Raw genomic sequence first — 19,404 nt, 5'->3', positions numbered from 1 at the left:
ACAGACAAAATTGGGAGAAATTGTTTGACATCAAAACAAGATGTTTTGAAGGAATTTACAATTTGAGGAATATTCCAAGTCCCATATTTCATTTTAATTTTAGCAGAATTTTTAAGGGTTTTTGCTTATTTTAAAAATTTAATTGGAAGCATTACTTCAATTTATTTTAACATTCTTGGGTGAAGTTAGTTGTTAGACGAATTCTCAATTTAATACTTAATGTCAGAGCAACTTGATGCAGTCTAGGATCATGATTTTTCAAAATACTGTCTACCTCACTAATTTTAATTATTTCATTCTTGTTCTGGTTAGCTCAAAGCTTTGTAGATTTGGATCAAAGTGCTTGATTTTGATCATGTTCAGAATTACTGACTTACTTATTGCTGTCTCTTCTAAATGTTCTGCAGCTCAGTGTTGACTTTGATTTCTTCTGTACTAAGGTCTCCTTTTTCTGGCCGTATATAAAAAGCAAAGTATTCAATAAAGTTGCTGTGTCACAAATGCCAACGTCTATCAGCAACATTGACGGAATTGAGCAAACTGAAAATTAAACTTCACTAACATGCTTTCTATTGTGAAGTTAGAAACCTCCATAAAAGTTTCATTGAAGTTGAATTCAATATTTGCAAGGCTGATAGATTTGAAGTAATATGGATAGAGTTATTTTAATTAAGTTCACTTCAGTGGCCACTTTATGAACTTCACTGATTACTTTTATTTCTGGACCCACCTTGGTTGATTAAGGAGGCTGCTAAAGCTGATTCCTTGTTCAATTATGAGCTTTTTTCCCAACAAAATTTGTTCAGAATTTCTGGCAAGACTTTTATAGCATCCATGTGTTTTGAAATGTTCACATTTATCCTATTAAGAAGCAGAATCAAAGCTTGTAGGTTTTCTCGTTGCCTGAGTGGTACCAAATTACAAAATATCAAACACTGGCTGATGAAATACTGTGCTGTTGGACCTTCTAGATAGTTTCCATTCTCTTGTAAAAACATAAAATAATTATGAGCAAAACTGTTTCAAATTTATGACTGCCTGTATGAATTTTCACAATGGAAACTTTGGAACCTTACGCACTGGAGGGACAGATGCCTATGTGGAAGAGTTTCATAGGCACAGCCATTGGGTTTTACACATAGGATTCAATGAGTTTGCTTACTATAGTAAACCTGCAGGAAATGGGAACAGGCCAACAATCTGTAATGTTGTGCACTGAATTCATTTTTTGTTAAGAAACGGTAGCTTCGGGTATGGTTATAATGTCAGACATTCACATGACTGCAAGAAGTCTGTCATGTCTGACACCATAGGTGAGTCAACCTGTGTAATCTCACCTCGTTTTGCTTATGATATACTTTTATATATGTTTGTCCTCTGCAAATTAGTACAGTTCTAAATCTTTATGCACGTAAATTGTGAACTCTTCTGTGAAATAGTGACTGTGTATTTTGTAGGATTCAGGACCTAAAAGAGCGAATTCGCCAGCGTACCAACTTACCTCTCGGGCCAAGTATTGACACACATGGCGAGACTTTTCTGTCACAGGAAGTAGTTGTCAATCTTTTGCAGGAGACCAGACAGGCCTTTGAGAGGTGTCACAGGGTAATGTTGTTCTTAAAGAATAAAATTCCTTGCACTGTTTGGGACTTGGGCTGTATGACGGTTTTCCTCAAATAGTAATACCTTGTAGTCTTTAACTTTTAAAATTTCTGCAAGTGGTTATTTCTGGGGATGATTTTCAATGGACCAGCTCAATATAATCATGTTAAGCAGTGTCTGTTTTTGCTAATTCTTAACTTTTTTTTTATTTATAGCTGTCTGATTCTTCTGATTTACCAAAGAATGCTTTTCGGATATTTACTATTCTCGTGGAGTACTTGTGTGTTGAGCATATTGACTATGCTCTAGAAATTGGACTTGCAGGTAATTTCCATCTTTTGAAAGTTCAGTATATGGAAGATTCTCTGTGGATGAGTAAAGGCTTTTTTTCTAAATAAATTTATGATCACCCAGCATTCTCTCTCAGCCCCAATTTTGACTGAACTTGATTTGATCACTGTGGCACCACAATTAAAGCTAGCGTTCAGTACCAAAAGGAAGACAATAATATGCAGTTTAGTATGTTTTGCGTGTCTTTGTAGCATAAGCTCTTGAAAATGAGATTGGTGTAGTTTGTTTTTTGTTGATGTGGGGTTCAAAGTGCCTGTTTCCCTGTTGTATGACTTGAGACCATTGGCATTTAAGTAGTATCTTAGATCATCAGTCATGGTGAATCTTGCAGTTATCCTTCAAGATCTTGGAATTTTCTTGTTTGTTGTCCATCTGCGTACCAGTGGGCACTCTCGAGGTGAGACAGGCTGGGAACTTGTGCACTATGTACAGTGTTGCATTGTAAGTTTCATCTCTGTAAACAAGCAGTTTACAGAAATAGAAGCTTCTAACTTGTATTTCCATGTGAAAGTTCATTGTCTTCAAGCTTAATTGCCGATGATCCTTTCTGCAACATGTGAAAAACAACGTGAATAGGCAGTGATCAGAGATAATGGTAACTTCAGATGCTGGAGAATCCAAGATAACAAAGTGTGTAGCTGGATGAACACAGCAGGCCAAGAGGCATCTCAGGAGCACAAAAGCTGACGTTTCGGGCCTAGACCCTTCGTCAGAAATGAAGGGTCTGGGCCCAAAACGTCAGCTTTTGTGCTCCTGAGATGCTGCTTGGCCTGCTGTGTTCATCTAGCCTCACACCTTGTTATCTTGAGTAGGCAGTGATGTTCTCTTTACATCTCTGCATGGAGGAGCTGACTGATTTCCTTGCCTTTTGAATGAAACATTGATTTTATTTATTCAGCACTTTTATTTTATGAAACATGACCAACATGACTAGTAATGTGATGTGAGGCTGGATGAACACAGCAGGCCAAGCAGCATCTCAGGAGCACAAAAGCTGACGTTTCGGGCCTAGACCCTTCATCAGAGCCTTCACCTCTCTGATGAAGGGTCTAGGCCCGAAACGTCAGCTTTTGTGCTCCTGAGATGCTGCTTGGCCTGCTGTGTTCGTCCAGCCTCACATTTTATTATCTTGGAATTCTCCAGCATCTGCAGTTCCCATTATCTCTGACTAGTAATGTGATTGTGTCGCTATTTTAAGTCCATGTTCTAGTTTTTTTTTTAATACTATTCCATCCCATGAAAATCCCACGCAATGAAATTCAGAGCTTAAGCGCTTTTTTTTTCTGTCTGTCAAAGTCACCTTCAAGCCCCACCAAACTCAACTCCACCTATCTGGACTCTATTTTCTCCCCGTTGGCCCAGGAACACTCTACCTACATCCGTGACACCACCCACGCCCTCCACCTCCTCCAGAACTTCCAATTCCCCAGTCCCCAACACCTCACTTTCACCCTGGACGTCCAGTCCCTATACACCTGCATTCCCCATGCAGATGGCCCAAAGGCCCTCCGCTTCTTCCTGTCGTGCAGGCCCGACCAGTCCCCCTCCATCGACACCGTCGTCCGCCTAGCTGAACCCGTCCTTGCCCTCAACAACTTCTCTTTCGATTCCTCCCACCCCCTACAGACAAAGGGGGTGGCCATAGGTACCCACATGGGCCCAAGCTATGCCTGCCTCTTTGTAGGTTTATGTGGAACACTCCCTCTTTCACACCCACACTGGCCCTAAATCCCACCTCTTCCTCCGTTACATTGATGACTGTATCGGCGCCGCCTCATGTTCCACTTGACCAACACCTTCCACACCAACGTCAAGTTCACCTGGATCATCTCGAACACATCCCTCACCTTCCTGGACCTTTCTGTCTCCATCTCAGGCAACCACCTATGAACCGATGTCCATTTCAAGCCCACTGACTCCCACAGCTACCTGCAGTACACCTGCTCCCACCCACCTTCCTGCAAAAATTCCATCCCCCTATTCCCAATTCCTTCGCCTCCGCTGCATCTGCTCCCAGAATGAGGCATTCCACTCCCGTATGTCTCAAATGTCCTCATTCTTCAAGGACCGCAACTTCCCCTCCTGCAGTGGTCGAGAACGCCCTTGACAGTGTCTCCCGCATTTCTCACACCCCGTCCCTCACACCCTTGCCCCCGCAATAACTGCCAAAAGAGAATCCACCTTGTCCTCACATACCACTCCACCAACCACCGGATACAACGCATCATCCTCCGACACTTCCGCCATCTACAATCCGACCCCACCACTCAATACGTTTTTCCATCCCCACCCTTGTCTGCCTTCTGGAGAGACCACTCTCTCCGCGACTCCCTTGTCCGCACCCCACACCCCTCCAACCCCATCACTTTCCCCTACAACTGCAGGAAGTGCTACACCTGCCCCCACACCACCTCTCTCACCCCCATCCCAGGCCCCAAGATGATTTTCCACATCAAGCAGATGTTCACCTGCACATCCGCCATTGTGGTATATTGCATCCGCTGTACCCGTCGTGGCTACCTCTTCATTGGGGAAACCACGTGGAGGCTTGGGGACCGCTTTGCAGAACACGTATGCTCGGTTCGTAATAAACAACTGCACCTCCCAGTGGCGAACCATTTCAACTCCCCCTCCCATTCCTTAGATGACATGTCCATCCTGAGCCTCCTACAGTGCCATAATGATGCCACCCGAAGGTTGCAGGAACAGCAACTCATTCCGCTTGGGAACCCTGCAGCCCAATGGCATCAATGTGGATTTCACCAGCTTCCAGATCTCCTCCCCTCCCCTCCCCCCACTGCATCCCAAAACCAGCCCAGCTCGTCCCTGCCTGCCTAACCTGTTCTTCTTCTCACCTATCCCCTCCTCCCACCTCAAGCTGCACCTTCATTTCCTACTTACTAACCTCATCCCACCCCCTTGACCTGTTCGTCCTCCCTGGACTGACCTATCCTCTCCCTACCTCCCCACGTATACTCTCCCCTCTACCTATCTTCCACCTGTCTCCTACACTCATTCCTGCTGTCTCTATCCCCGCCCCTTTAACTTGTCTGTCTCCTCTCCACCTATCTTCTCCTCTATCCATCTTTGATCCGCCTCCCCCCTCTCCCAATTTATTTCAGAATCCTCTCCCCATTCCCCTTTTCTGATGAAGGGTCTAGGCCTGAAACGTCAGCTTTTGTGCTCCTAAGATGCTGCTTGGCCTGTTGTGTTCATCCAGCCCCACACTTTGTTATCTCGTATTCACCACCATCTGCGGTTCCCATTATCTCTGATCACTGCAACTCTTGATAATTCAGATGTTCTATTGACAAGCTGTTTATGGACCATGTATTTTGAATTTCAACTCCTTTTGAAATTCTGCAATTGGTAAGCTCTCATTACAGTTACCTTTACCCCATAGCCCCACTAATGACGCAGACACCAATTTGATTTTAAACTTAAAGGACTTAAACACAAGGCTAAGAACTTTATGTAGCCTTAGCTCTGAAACCTAAAACCAACAACAGGAGTTTTGTTTCTTTTTTGTAGTGTTATAAACATAATAAAGCATCTCGATCTATTATAATAGATCATAGAAGGGTTAGCAAACAAAATTTGACACTGAATTACCTAATTCCACTGAGTTAGGCCAATGACCAGAAACGTGATCAGAAATCTATTTTAAGGAGCATCTTCAAGGAGAAAGTGTGACTTAGCAAAATAATTCCAGAGCTTAGAGCCTTGGCAGTTGAATTCACAGCAACAGTGATGTTCTGAGGAAAACATGATGCCAGATGATGATTTTTGGAAGTTGTAGCAATACATTCCCCAGGACCTGTGCTTGAAACTTATTATTCTTTTTCTTATCTATATATCGCCATGAGGCAACATCATTCAGGAGGGCATTGGGTGAGTCAAAAGCACGGATGAGAAATGAACTATGGTGAGGAGGAGTGGAGTCAGATGATTTTAGGGAGTTGTAAGTAGGTGTCTTATTGGTGATGCAGATATATGGAATCTCATCTCGTGTTGAATGCAACATAAAAATTCAGGCTCGGGCAGATGCCAGGGTGAGAGATGAAGTCCATGGTGAGGGAACAGAGCTCATGCTGGACCCAAAGACTATGCGTTTTGCACACACTTCTGTTTAGCCAGTACTGGATGTTTGACATGCAACTGGAGAGCTGACTGGTGCGTGTCACCGTACATGTAAAAACTGAAGCTGTGCTTTCACATATTGCCCTCAACAGTAACATGTAAATGAGAAATAGGAGATTGTCAAAGATAGGGCCTTGGTTAACAACACTATAAACACTACAAGAGTAGAGAAAAAAGTTGTTGCAGGTGATTCAATACTGAATTCCAGTTTGGAAGAACCCTGCCTTGAAGTGCAGTGGAGACTGAGTCAATTAAGACATTCAAGAGGGTTCTGGATGATTGAGTTCAGTGATAATTATCTATGTTTAAACATTCATGTGATGAATTGCCCTGAGGGCAGTAAAGAGTCAACTGCATCGCTGTGGGCATGTAGTCATGTGTTGGCCAGATGAGGTAAGGAATGACATTAGTGAACCATATGGGTTTTCCTGATGATCAACTTTTAATTCAATTTTTGTTGAAATCAAATTCCATTGTCAGCTTTTGGTGAGATTTGAACCAGGTTTCCAGTTGTTATCTGGATCTCTAGATTAATGGTCTTGCCATAATAGTCCTAGGCCATCACTTCCCCTCATGTGCAGGGTCATTAAGGGCTTTAACAGTATGTCAGAATACTCAGAGCTGGTGCTGACAAGATTGCTCAATGACCTCCTCCTGCATAGTAACAAGTCTTTGATTCTTTGACGGGCGGATATATAGGAATAGAAATGGAACTGCGGTCCTACCCATCTGGATAACTCAGCAGTGGAGTTGGGTGAGAATTCTGTTGTGAGCTTTGCCAAAGGCTAGAAACTGTTCAAAAGCACCGGGGCTGTGAAGATGATAATTTATGTCACAGTCAAATTGAAAATAATTTGTCTTCCATGTCAATTCTCTCAATCTCTGCATTCCTGAACCTTAACCTCTTGGGATTTCTTGAGTACTTTCTCTTGCTTCGGATCCACAGTGAAATCCAGCCCCTCAACTTGTCTAATGCACTTTTATTTCAGGGTCTATAATTTCTTTGAAGAAGCATCTGCTCCCTCTCTCCTAATCTCTAACTCACAGGTTACTTCCCTTGACTAGTTTGAAGTAGTTTTGTGCATTTCTCTGTGTAAAAATTGATATAAAATGTTTGTTTTTTTGTGTATGGTTTGAAGGATTGTGGGTGCAAATTAAATCTAATTTAATAGATTCCAAGTTTGAATTTGCAAGATTAGTAGATGGTTATGGATTGACAAGGTCATTAATTCATCTATTGATTCCTAACAGTCCATCCATTGCAGGATCATTTCTAAAACATTTTCCAGGTTTGCACTTCAACACTCTTCAAAGTAACTGGCAGTTACTCTGATAAATGAAAAATAATTTTCTGATTTAAAAACGGTGGGTCTCATTTCGCCCTGCATTCATTGCATGAAAATTCTTACATAGCAATCTACCCCTCCTCTGTGCATCACTCTTGTCATTAACTGACAATTGAAAAATGTTTTTCTCACACAAGCTTATTTGCAATAAGAGGCTGGGGGAGAGAAAACAAATGTGAAGGAAATCTTCAGTTCACGTAACTTTGCCTACACATGGAATCAAATCACTCAAATGCATTTACTTGTGTCTTGTTATGCTTACCAAAACTAATGGATGGAGCTCTGGAATCAACCAGATTAGGACCAGAGATTTTTCAGATTCTGTCAAAGAAAGGAATGCATTAATTAAAATTCTAAGTGATAATATACCTGACATTTAATTTCAAAAACTCTAAAATCTCCATTGGTTTGGATAATTACCTGTTTGTTTTTGATATCTTATCCACTTTTCTTAATCATATGACATAATTCTTTCTGTAGGTTTTAAAAAGCCCAATTTACTGCTGGTCAGCAACTCTTGGCTGTTCCAAGAATCACACTGTATCCCCGCAATTTTGAGACTAACAAATTTGATTTGATTCGCAGCCATGTGTACATAAGTACAGTTGAAAGCTTTGCTTTTGTGAGCTGTATAGGCAGCTCATACCAAACAAGGGCATATAGTTCATAGGGTGCTTAGATTAAAGCGTAAAAGATTATAACTGCACAAAAGTTGTGCAAAGCAAGATCAACATTAGCAAAATCAGTATTTGTTTGGACCCCTCTAACTTCATTCAGCAATCTGACAATGACAGAAGAAGCTGTTGCTGCGTGTTCAAGCTTTTGCATGTTCAGCTTGATGGAAGAGGTTTGAAGACAGCATTACCTGGATGGGACGGGGAAGGAGACATTGGTGGGGGGGTGGTTTGAGTCTTTGTTAGTTGACTTTCCGTGGCAATGAGAAGTGTAAATGGACTCCATGGATAAGAGTGATAATGGGAACTGCAGATGCTGGAGAATCCAAGATAATAAAGTGTGAAGCTGGATGAACACAGCAGCCAAGCAGCATCTCAGGAGCACAAAAGCTGACGTTTCGGGCCTAGGCCCTCCTTCAGAGAGGGGGATGGGGAGAGGGAACTGGGATAAATAGGGAGAGAGGGGGAGGTGGACTGAAGATGGAGAGAAAGAAGATAGGTGGAGAGGAGAGTAGAGGTAGGGAGGGGATAGGTCAGTCCAGGGAAGACGGACAGGTCAAGGAGGCAGGATGAGGTTAGTAAATAGGAAATGGAGGTGCGGCTTGAGGTGAGAGGAAGAACAGGTTAGGGAGCGGAGACAGGCGGGTTTTGGGATGCAGTGGGGAGAGGGGACGAGCTGGGCTGGTTTTGTGATGCAGTGGGGGGAGGGGATGAACTGGGCTGGTTTTGGGATGCATTAGGGGAAGGGGAGATTTAAGCTTTATTCCAGAACCCTCTCCTCATCCCCCTCTCTGATGAAGGGTCTAGTCTGGAAACGTCAGCTTTTGTGCTCCCGAGATGCTGCTTTGCCTGCTGTGTTCATCCAGCTTCACACTTTGTTATCCATGGATAAGAGGTTGGCTTCTGTGATGCATTGGACGGTGCCCACACTTTTTGTAGTTTCTTATGCTCCTGGGAAGAGCAGTTGCCGTACCAGGCCATTATGCACCCAGATAAAATGCCTTTCTCAGGTGCATCTGTAAAAGTTGCTGAATTTCATAAGCTGCCTAAGGAAGAAGAGGTGTTGTGCCCTTTTGACCATTTGCTTCCATGTGGAAGGCCTAGGACAGATGGTCGGTTATCGTCACTTCCAGGAACTTTTGACTTTCTCGACCCTCTGCACCTCAGCTTTGATGTAGTTAGGGGCATGTCCTCCTGCTTTCTTCCTGAAGCCAATGATCGGCTCTTTTATTTTCCTGACATTGAGTGAGAGGTTGTTATCATCACACTGCACCGCCAATCGCTGTATCTCCTTCCTGTATTCTGACTCATCATTGTTTGATGTCCATCCCATCATGATGGTGTCATCAGCAAACTTGTAGATTGAGTTTGTTTGGACTTGGCTGCACAGTCGTGGGTGTATAGTGAGTACAGTACGGGGCTGAGAATGCATCCTTGCAGATCACCAGTGTTGAGGGTTGTAATTTAGTAAAAACTTTTTGCAGGGAGTCGGGGGTAACACCAGAATATGGGAAGTGAGAGTAGACAGTTCAGCCCTTTGAGCTGCTCTGCCATTTAACATGATTATGGCTGATCTTGCCTTGATCTCCACTCCATTTTTCAGCCAGCTCCCCATTGCTCTTTATTACGCTTTTTCATCAGAATTGTATCTGTTGTTTGATTCTGCCTCCACTGCACTCTGTGACAGTGAGTTCCACAGATTCACAACTGTCTGAGAGAAATAGTTTCTCCTCATCTCAGTTTTGCACCTACCTACTCTCACTGCATGTCTATGCCCTCTTGTTCGAGACTATCTTACAAGGTCGATGTTGAACAGATGATTTCCCCCTTTATCAATCGCCTTCAGCATTGTATAGATCTCAGTCAGATTCCACCTCCACCCCCCCCCCCCCGCCCCCCAATTCTTCCGATTTCCGGCAAGTACAAGCCTAAACTAGTCAACTGCTCCTCATACAACAGCCCTTTGATCCCTGGAATCATCGTTGTAAACCTCCTCTTGAAATGCCTCCAATGCTGCCAAAACCTCCTTCAAGGAGACCCAAACTGAACATAATATTCCAGATGTGGTCTCGCTGATTCTTTCTATAATGGTAACAACACTTACTTACTCTTATAGTCCAGTCCTGGTGCAATAAATGCCAAGATTCAATTTGCCTTTCTTACTCTATGCTGCACCCGCATACCTACTTTGTGATTCATGCATAGACACACTTTGAATCTGCTTCCCAATTGAATAATAATTTGCCCTTTTTATTTTTCCAACTAGAATGGACAATCTTGTACTTATCCACATTAAACTCCATATGCCAGATACTGGGCCATTGTCCGAACCTAACAATGTTCATCTGTAAGCTCTATCTCCTCATCATTACCTTCCTTTCCACCTTTTTTTATTATCATCCATGAACTTTACTATGTTACTCGCTGTTCGTACTTGCAGATAATTTTGTGGATTGTAACCCCACAGCACCCCACTAATCAAAGATCACCATTCAGAGAAGGACCCATGTATTCTGACCATTTACTTTCTGTCAGTCAGCCAAACCTCTACCCTAAGCCCTTTCTAGTTCAGTCTTTTGTGACACCTTGTCAGATGCTTTCTGGAAGTCTAGATATGCCACATCCACAGGATCCCCATTATCTTCCTTGCTGGTTACCTCCTCCAAAGAACGCCAAGTTTGTAAAGCATGACTTGGAGTGGTAAACTGTACCATTGGTCTTTACCATGTCACTTGAATTATCTCTCCCCTGAGAAATTAAGCAGGAGTAGAAACTTCCATTTCTGAAATCGTGTTAACATCTGTATAGTGATTTGTCTTATTGTAGTGATTTTAAATTAGACTAATGAGTTGCCGAGATCTTTTGAGTTAGGTTGCCGTGCCAGTCTATTTATGTTAACCTGAAGATTAATAAAGTAGATAATTAAGTTTTGTGATGAAATTTGCTCCTGTGACAAGATTTAAAAACTGAGAACAAGTCGTCTTTCTTTCCTTCAGCAATCCCATCAACAGATTCCAAGACAGGAACTCTTTACTTCTTAGATGTTGTGCAACAGGCAAATACAATTTTTCATTTGTTTGACAAACAGTTTAACGACCACCTCATGCCACTGCTAAGGTGAGAGATTTTTGTTAATTGACAAGTATTTCAATCTATCTCTGATTATACTAATAATCATTTGGAATGATGTGGAGGTGCTGGTGGTGGACAAAGTCAGAAATCACATGACACCAGGTTAAAGAGACAAGCTTTTGGAGCCTCGGTCCTCCTTCAGGTGTTAATGAGAGAGGTAGTTTCAGGATTTTTAAGGAAAACATCAGAGGGCCACACCACTGAGGATGTACTAAACAAACCTTAGACACTTAAGTCTTTAATCAGTTGGAAGGTTTTAATTGATTAATATGTATGTATGAATCCCTGAACTCTTTTCAAGTCACAGTCCTGAGAGAACTAACGGTTTTATTAATGTGTGTGTGTGTTCTCTCTGTCCCGACACACACTCATGCATGAATGAATCTGTAGGCCTCCAGTCAATATTGTGTTTTATAAATTTCTACTTCAGAAATAAAATCAGTCTGACTCCAAACCAAAACACAAACAGATTCGAAACAAGGTCTCACACTTAACATGCATCGTCTGACCTAAAATGTCACCTCATCTTTACACTTAGTAAATCTTTTGTTCTCTCAGGACTGTGACTTGAAAGGAATCTGGGGATTTATAGATATACATATTAATCAATTAAAACTTTCTAACTGCTTAAAGACTTAACAGTATCTTAGTTTGGTTCAGTACATCCTCATCAGTCGTGTGAACCTTTGATTTTTTTTAACTTATAAATTCTGTGTCTGATACTACCTCTCTCGGTAACACCTGAAGGAGGACTGAGACTCTAAAAGCTTGTGTTTTCCAATAAACCTATTGTACTTTTATTGGAACATATTCACATTGCATGAAAAAGGTGTCTTTTGTATCTTAAATGTTATGGCATCCTTAATGCTCCATTGTGAAAAGCCATTGACTAGGCTTTCAAGTCTTGAAGGTATTTATCATAAGTACAAGAACTAAAAACTTTTTAGTGTCCTATTTGAAAAAAAATTCTTATCTGTTTAGTTATCTACCTTTTTTATTTATCCTCATTCCAACTAAGTTGATGTTTTGCAAATGATTGTACCTACAGTTCTTCTCCTAAACTGACTGAGTGTCTACAGAAGAAGAAAGAAGTGATTGAACAGATGGAAGTTAAACTGGATACAGGGATTGACAGGTAAATATAAACTCATTACAACATGCCATATCAGGGATGTCATTTAATCTCTGCTTTTCATCAGTCTGTATGGCATCTCATTATCGGTTGGTTAATCATCCGTCAGACATCTGTTAGATACAGCCTTGCAATAAACAGTGTCGTCATTGAGCTGCTTAATCCAAAAATAAACACATTTCTCCTGCAAAAAAAATCATTTTCCACTGTAGAAAACATTTTTTCCAATTGAATGGGAGATTCTCAAGGATGTTCAGTATATTTTCAATTAGCATGTTTTATTTAGGTTTCTACAGAATCTATCTGAATATCTCTCGTCCTAATACAGTTGTTTACTGCACATTAATAGTAAACTATTAAATTCATTAGAGCAATTCGATTCTATTTAAGAACCAGATTGTATGAATGGAAGTTTTTTAGCACTTGTTTTCCACTAGTTTCATATTATTGTTTGGAAATATAATTTTGTAAATATGAGTAAGACATTTTTGAATGGCCATGTAATAACAAAGACTTTTGTATATGTTCAATAATAACTTCATTTGGTAGTTTAAGACTGGGCTAAATGGCATCTACACAATGTTCCTGTGCTGACTTTTGGAAATAGCGTCCTAGTTAGTCACACTCCTTGCTTTCTGTCCAGCACCCTGCAGTTTCTCGATATCGAATGTTTATTCATTTTGCCTTTTAGAAATTAATGTCAAATCTGTTTTTACTTCCTCCTTGGGCAGATTAATCCTGATTGTAACGGCTGCTTGTATACTTTTTTCAGAAGATGCCACCTTATTTCCGCAAATTATTTCCCCAGTTGTTTTTAATATTTGTCCTTTTGGTTACTGACCTACCTAGCGGTGTAAACAATTTTTCTTGATTTACTCTTATCAAAACTCTTGACTGAATTTGGACGTTCTTTATTAAATCTTAAATATCTCTAGGCTAAGAACAGTTCCAGCTTCTCCGTGTTTCCATTATAGTTGATGTTCTCTTATATGCTGAATAACAAAATACCTACTTGTCCATCTAGCCTTCTTTCCATTCAGTTGTCAGTTTGAGATTCAGGGTATACTTACTGTTCACCCCACCTGAAGCCATAATATCTGGGTGATCTGGGAAACTAGATTGAAAAATCCAGCCTCATTTGGAAGAAGTAAACCTGAACAATTCCATTGTGCATTTTGGCTATCAGAACCAGTCCAGATCACACTAGCCCTGATACTCTATGCAGTGTTTAAGTTTCTAAAGGGTTTCAGAAAATTGACATCCACCAGCTGTAATGTTTTTACCTGGACAATATGTAACCTAACCCAAGTATATAACTGCAGTTTGCCATCTAAATTCAACTTGCTTGTGAACAATCTGATCCCTTGATATCTAGCTTGAACATTTGAGCATAATCTATAGTTTTGGGATTCATAATCTTTATCTTCAAGATTTGAAGGTGAAACATCTCCCCGTCATCTACCACTAGATTGTGAAGAAAAGTAGTCAGTAGCAGTGGTCTTGGCATACATTTAGTTTAGTCTCTGGTATAATTCTGATTTGGATTGAGTAGTTTATTACTGTGGAATGCAATAGTCAACCTTTCAAAGTTTTCAAAAAGTGTAGATATTCATGTTTCATGGGTTACCCTTTTTACACAGTATAAATCTTTAAAATTTACATCTGTATAATATCTGTATGCTGTTTCTTTGCAATTTTAAATTGTATAGTCCTGTACAAGCATAGAATGAAGTAACTGGTATATCCCACATTAAAGTCCCTACTTTGTTTTGTGAAGGACATTGAATTGTATGATTGGGCATATGAAGCACATCCTGAGTGTTGAACAAAAAAAGACAGACTTCAAGCCAGAAGACGAAAACAACGTACTAATTCAATATACTAATGTATGTATTTTCAGACTCTTGACAATATGTAAAATATAATCTCACAATACCATCTGAGTTTTATCGTACATAAAATAGCATTGCTATGTTTAATTCTACCAAATCTGCTGAATGATTGCTTTGAAAAATTTAGGCAAGAATTAATGATCTGTAATCAGTTATTTTTATGCTGTAGCTAGCAGTCTGAATCTGTGTACTAATATTTTTAGCCTCCTTTTTTAACTTCGCCTTCTGAATTTCTGATAAATTAGCATTTGATAGTGCCTTGTTACATCACTGGGACATTGCAAAGGACTTGGCATTCAATAAATCTTTCTCAAGTGCAGTCACTGCTGTGCAAAAAAAAGGCAATTTGTTTGTGTGCAGTAAGTTTCTACAAACACACTGAATCTGCTTTTAAATGAATGAGGCAGAATTTTAGTTTGGAAAAGTATCTACTCATTGAAGTGAACCACAAAATCTAACAGTTAACTCAACATACTTTATTTTAATGTCCTATCCAGAAGATGGCATGTCTGTCAGTGTAATTCTCCCATGAACTAGATTAGATCGATATTATGGATGTGAGTTTGCTCGCTGAGCTGGAAGGTTAGTTTTCAGACGTTTCGTCACCATTCTAGGTAACCTCATCAGTGAGCCTCCGACGAAGCGCTGGTGTTATGTCCCGCTTTCTATTTATCTGATTAGGTTTCCTTGGGTTGGTGATTTGGGCAGCTCCAAATCAATGTCCAAATCACCAACCCAAGGAAATCTAACCAGATAAATAGAAAGTGGGACATAACACCAGCGCTTCGTTGGTGGCTCACTGATGTTACTTAGAATGGTGACGAAACGTCTGAAAACTAACCTTCCAGCTCAGCGAGCAAACTCACATCCAGAGCCTCAACCTGAGCTACAAATCTTCTCAAAACTCGCTAGATGTATATTACTTGTTTAATTCCCGGAATAGAGTTTGAAACCACATCTGTCTATTCAAAAGTGCATGCAAACAATTTGTGCTATGTTCATACCACCCCACCTCAGTAGACCAAATTGGTGACAATTTGTTGCATAATATTGCACTTAAGGAGTTGATTTTACTTGTACTACTTTTACAATATCCAGAAAGAAAATTGAACATTTGCATCAAGACTTGAGGACTGAGACAAAACTAAAAATCTGCAGGTTATCTGCTGCTTATGCCTTTAGGCTATGGGCTTAGAACGAAAAGCTAGCTAATTCTGCTATATAACTTTCAACAGCCTGTTGCCATTTTTGGTATAGGATGGTCAGAGGTGTTCAAACGGTCATTGACTACTAGAGGTACAAGATGATTTTCAATTCTGCTGTTATAGTCACAGTGCAATCCAAAAGTGGCTCTCAAAAATCAAAATGTAGTTGTTCAGAAGATCTCAAAAGGAGCTCTCTCAAAAGAAAGAGTTATCTGTGCCCTGCATTCCATAATGTACTTTTTACAGTTGGGACTCCTGACGTGGCCTCACATTATACATAAAACAAAATGATTGAAAAATGCAGTGGGCTGGGATAATATATTGATTTGTCAAGGTTAGCCCATGTAGAACAACAACATTGTATATCTCTCAAATTTTGTATATTTAGCAGTGATCCCAGAAGTCATTTTGTTTGGCTGGGATTGCAATCATTTTGTTTCCTTACATAGGAACAGCTGCTTTAGAAATACATCAAATGACAAATCTCAGCAGGAATCTGATTATAAACAAGCTCCAGAGTCTTTATTAATTTGGGATGAATGTTTTGTAAACTAATGTTGCTATACCTATCCTGTGAAGACAGAATGTTTAAAAGTAAATACGAATAACACTTGTTTTAAAATAAAAAGCTCGATTTGGCCTTTGAGTGATTTTACCATTGGAGCATAGAGGTTAATGAAAATCATTACAAGTTGAAAATGTGTCTGTTAGCATTGTAAACTTGGCAACTGTCAGATGACACTGAATGTTTAATTTCCATGCAGTTTTGAAGATATTGCATTTAGCATATAATGCAATATCCCAGTTTCACTGCTTAGTATAATACAACAGCAAATTGTAATGTCACATTTCATGTCCTTTTTGGGTAGGCGTGTGTCAAAGTCTGTGGCTATGTCAGGAAGCAAGTAGAAAAAAATCGAAATTCGATGGACGGGAAGAACGTGGATACTGTTTTAACAGAATTTGGAGTTCGCTTCCATCGTCTAATTCATGAGCACCTTCAGCAGTATACTTACAGTTCGATGGGTGGCATGCTGGCTATCTGTGATGTAGCGGAATATCGGAAGTGTGCCAAAGAATTTAAGGTGTCGTATATACTCTTTTAATGTTAACTTTGTCTCAACATGGCTTCGTACTGTTGTTGTTTTACGTTGCTGTTTGCTAATTGTATGATATTTCCTTGCCTGTTTGTTAACAAATTGAAACTTGTGACTTAAAAAAGACTTATTAAATGTGACCATTATTTCTGATTTGCTTATCACCTCTCCTTCAACAAAATGCTAAATTAATTGAAAAACTGCCTCAAATAGTGAAATGAATATTTTAGTTTTGGAATGTCCTACACTCCCCCTAATAATATACATAAATATACATTGATTTGATTTAATTTGTCAGGAGTAATAGAATGGGATATCCTTGAATGATAGTTTAGTGTTGTTAAAAGTATAAACATCATCACCTGAAATTTTGGTTAACGTTAAGACTTTAGTCCAAGCACCTGTTTGTTTGCATGTTAGAAATCATTGAAAATCATTGACGTGAAGAAGTTAAATATAACCATGCAGATATTCAGCAAATCCACCTTCAAAATTGAGGATCAGGCTGACCTGTCCTATATTCAGCAACTTAATTGAAGCATTTCTGTAGTTCTGTGACCAGATGGTGTACAATGTCAGACTGATGCTGAGGACTTACTAATGACAATAAATAATTATGCATGGACACTTGCATTATTGTATCAAAGTAATATAAATGCTATGTTCTATTCTAATTGTAATGTATTTTTGTAATGTTCGTAACTGTGGAGGTATGCATTTGTTGAAAAGCTAATGTCTTTCTTTCCCAAGGTTACAAACTGTTAGCTTGTATATAACTTCTACTAATCTCCTTTTTAAGCTGCTCCTAACAGGAGATTGGTAATGGTATGCCATGCTCAACTGTTTTGCACTATTCACTGTAGCTCATACATATAACCATTATGTGACATCCAGCAATGGCAAGGTCAACTCGTCTTTCTGTTGCTGTCCACTTTGTCCTCCAGTCAGTAGCTTTTCAGCTCTGACTAAATGGCAGAAATTGTTTTCACTTCCTTCTGGATGTCACTCTTAAGAGTGTACTTCTTGCTCTTGCAATTTTCAAGCAGCTTTTCTACAGTATTTTAATATGTTACAGACACTTTCCATTTGTAGTCCTTAATAAGTCAGCTTTCAAAAATAGTACATCATCTCTAAAGAATGTGATGTCTGGAGAATTGAAAACCTGAAACTGGTCAAAGGTTTTGTTTTATTTCCTGATCAAACAACCCAACTTTGATACAATTTACATCATAAAAATCAGACTTGAGAGAAGATAAAATCCCATTTTGACCTGCATTGTGTCCTTGCAACTTGACAAATGTAATACAGTTATTAGTTCAGTAGCAGAATTATTTTAGGCATGTTACAAGTGTAATTTGCTTTTTTTTAAAAGAAGTCCTCCAATTCAGCAAAAGAGTTCCATGTTTTCCATTGTATTCTCTCTCATAAGCATTTCTGTTTACTTAATCATCATCGAATCTAGATGAGTTTATACTTTCCAGCTAATGGTTCCAGTGCGTGCTGTTTTTAAGGGGAGAGATGCAGGGAATGGGATAAAGAAAACCTCTTCCCAAGCTATTAATCTTCCTATTTGGTGCATATCTTTTGCATTCTTCAGATTAAAAGCTTTCTTCCAAAGATGCAATTTCTCTTGAATTACAACAGCTAATTGCACTTTTTTCTCTTTTTTTAAAATATAGATTCCCTTGGTGTTGCAACTTTTTGATACGCTACATGCACTCTGTAATCTCCTGGTAGTAGCACCTGACAACTTAAAGCAGGTCTGTTCTGGAGAGCATCTAACTAATCTTGACAAGAACATCCTTCATGCCTTTGTGCAGTTACGGTCTGACTACAGATCAGCACGCCTCGGTCGTCATTTCAGCTGAAATTCTTTGGTGTTTGAATTGGAATACAGATTCAGAGCTTGATACGCTGGACTTTTTGGGCTTAGGCTGTTTGGAACTTCGGAAGCTTTAAATACAGGGCATTCCAACTCCTGTTATATAGCCAATTACAAATATATTTGGGACATTGTGACTTCACTAAAAAGCAGCCATTATTGAACTGTTTCACTGAAAAACAAGCTGAGTTAATCTAAGTCAAACACGATAATGTTTTTGCACAATCCATGCTCTAATGATTATCTGGAGCTGAACCTATCAGAAGCTACTAACAACTCAGTTTGCATATGTAACAAAATGTATTTAATTATGAATTAAAATCAGGGAGGTTGTTCAAGCACTGAATAATAAATTTCAAGCTCAGTTCTATAAACACTTGTTTGAAGAAAATGTACAGTGTTTTATCCAGGTATAATGGATTCACTTCCTCTTACTGTACACAGATGTAACACTATATTAATAGGAGTATATTTGTTTATACAGGTCTTTGATTAAACAGCTACAGCAGATGCCTCAGCATATCAAACATATTGCTTCATAGGTTATTTTGTTCATCATGAAATGGGGTGAGGGTTGAGACGGCTGTAATGTGTCTCTTATGCCATTCATATGTAAGTTAACTTAGCTTTAGTGTTAATGAGCTACTGCAAATAGTGCTCGATTAAATACATGATACCTTTGACATTTGTGGTGTTATTACTGTTCTGTTACACTAATAACAATTGCTAAAGGAGATAGAAGAATAATTGAGTATTCTGAAAGTCATTGCTTTTAATGTATGGGGATGGTTTTCTTTTCTAGTGAGGTTTAATTATCCTTGCTGTAAACATCAGTGATTTCAACAGAACTCAAATTTATTTTGTAGTTTATTTAAATGTTCTTAAAACAAATCTTATCTATCAGTGTTAACAAGGTGTCGAGCTGGATGAACACAGCAGGCCAAGCAGCAG

General features: G+C 39.5%; 1 protein-coding gene across 2 annotated transcripts in view; it reads left to right on the top strand.

Annotated features, from left to right (window-relative positions):
• Positions 1-19,136, top strand: part of exoc5 (exocyst complex component 5) — a 72,533-nt gene extending 53,397 nt beyond the window's left edge. For both annotated transcript variants that reach the window (XM_048538254.2, XM_048538255.2), the window contains exons 12-18: positions 1,458-1,605; positions 1,818-1,926; positions 11,110-11,230; positions 12,294-12,380; positions 14,155-14,263; positions 16,344-16,559; positions 18,251-19,136. In XM_048538254.2, coding sequence (XP_048394211.2) covers positions 1,458-1,605; positions 1,818-1,926; positions 11,110-11,230; positions 12,294-12,380; positions 14,155-14,263; positions 16,344-16,559; positions 18,251-18,439 — 979 coding nt within the window. In that variant the 3' untranslated portion in view covers positions 18,440-19,136. The remainder of the gene's footprint in view (positions 1-1,457; positions 1,606-1,817; positions 1,927-11,109; positions 11,231-12,293; positions 12,381-14,154; positions 14,264-16,343; positions 16,560-18,250) is intronic.
• The last annotated feature ends 268 nt before the right edge of the window (positions 19,137-19,404 follow it).

This window comes from Stegostoma tigrinum, chromosome 10 (assembly GCF_030684315.1).
Source record: "Stegostoma tigrinum isolate sSteTig4 chromosome 10, sSteTig4.hap1, whole genome shotgun sequence".
In the NCBI taxonomy this organism is placed as follows: Eukaryota; Metazoa; Chordata; class Chondrichthyes; order Orectolobiformes; family Stegostomatidae; genus Stegostoma; species Stegostoma tigrinum.
Note: the sequence above shows the minus strand (reverse complement) of the source record. Positions and strands in the feature narration are given on the sequence as shown.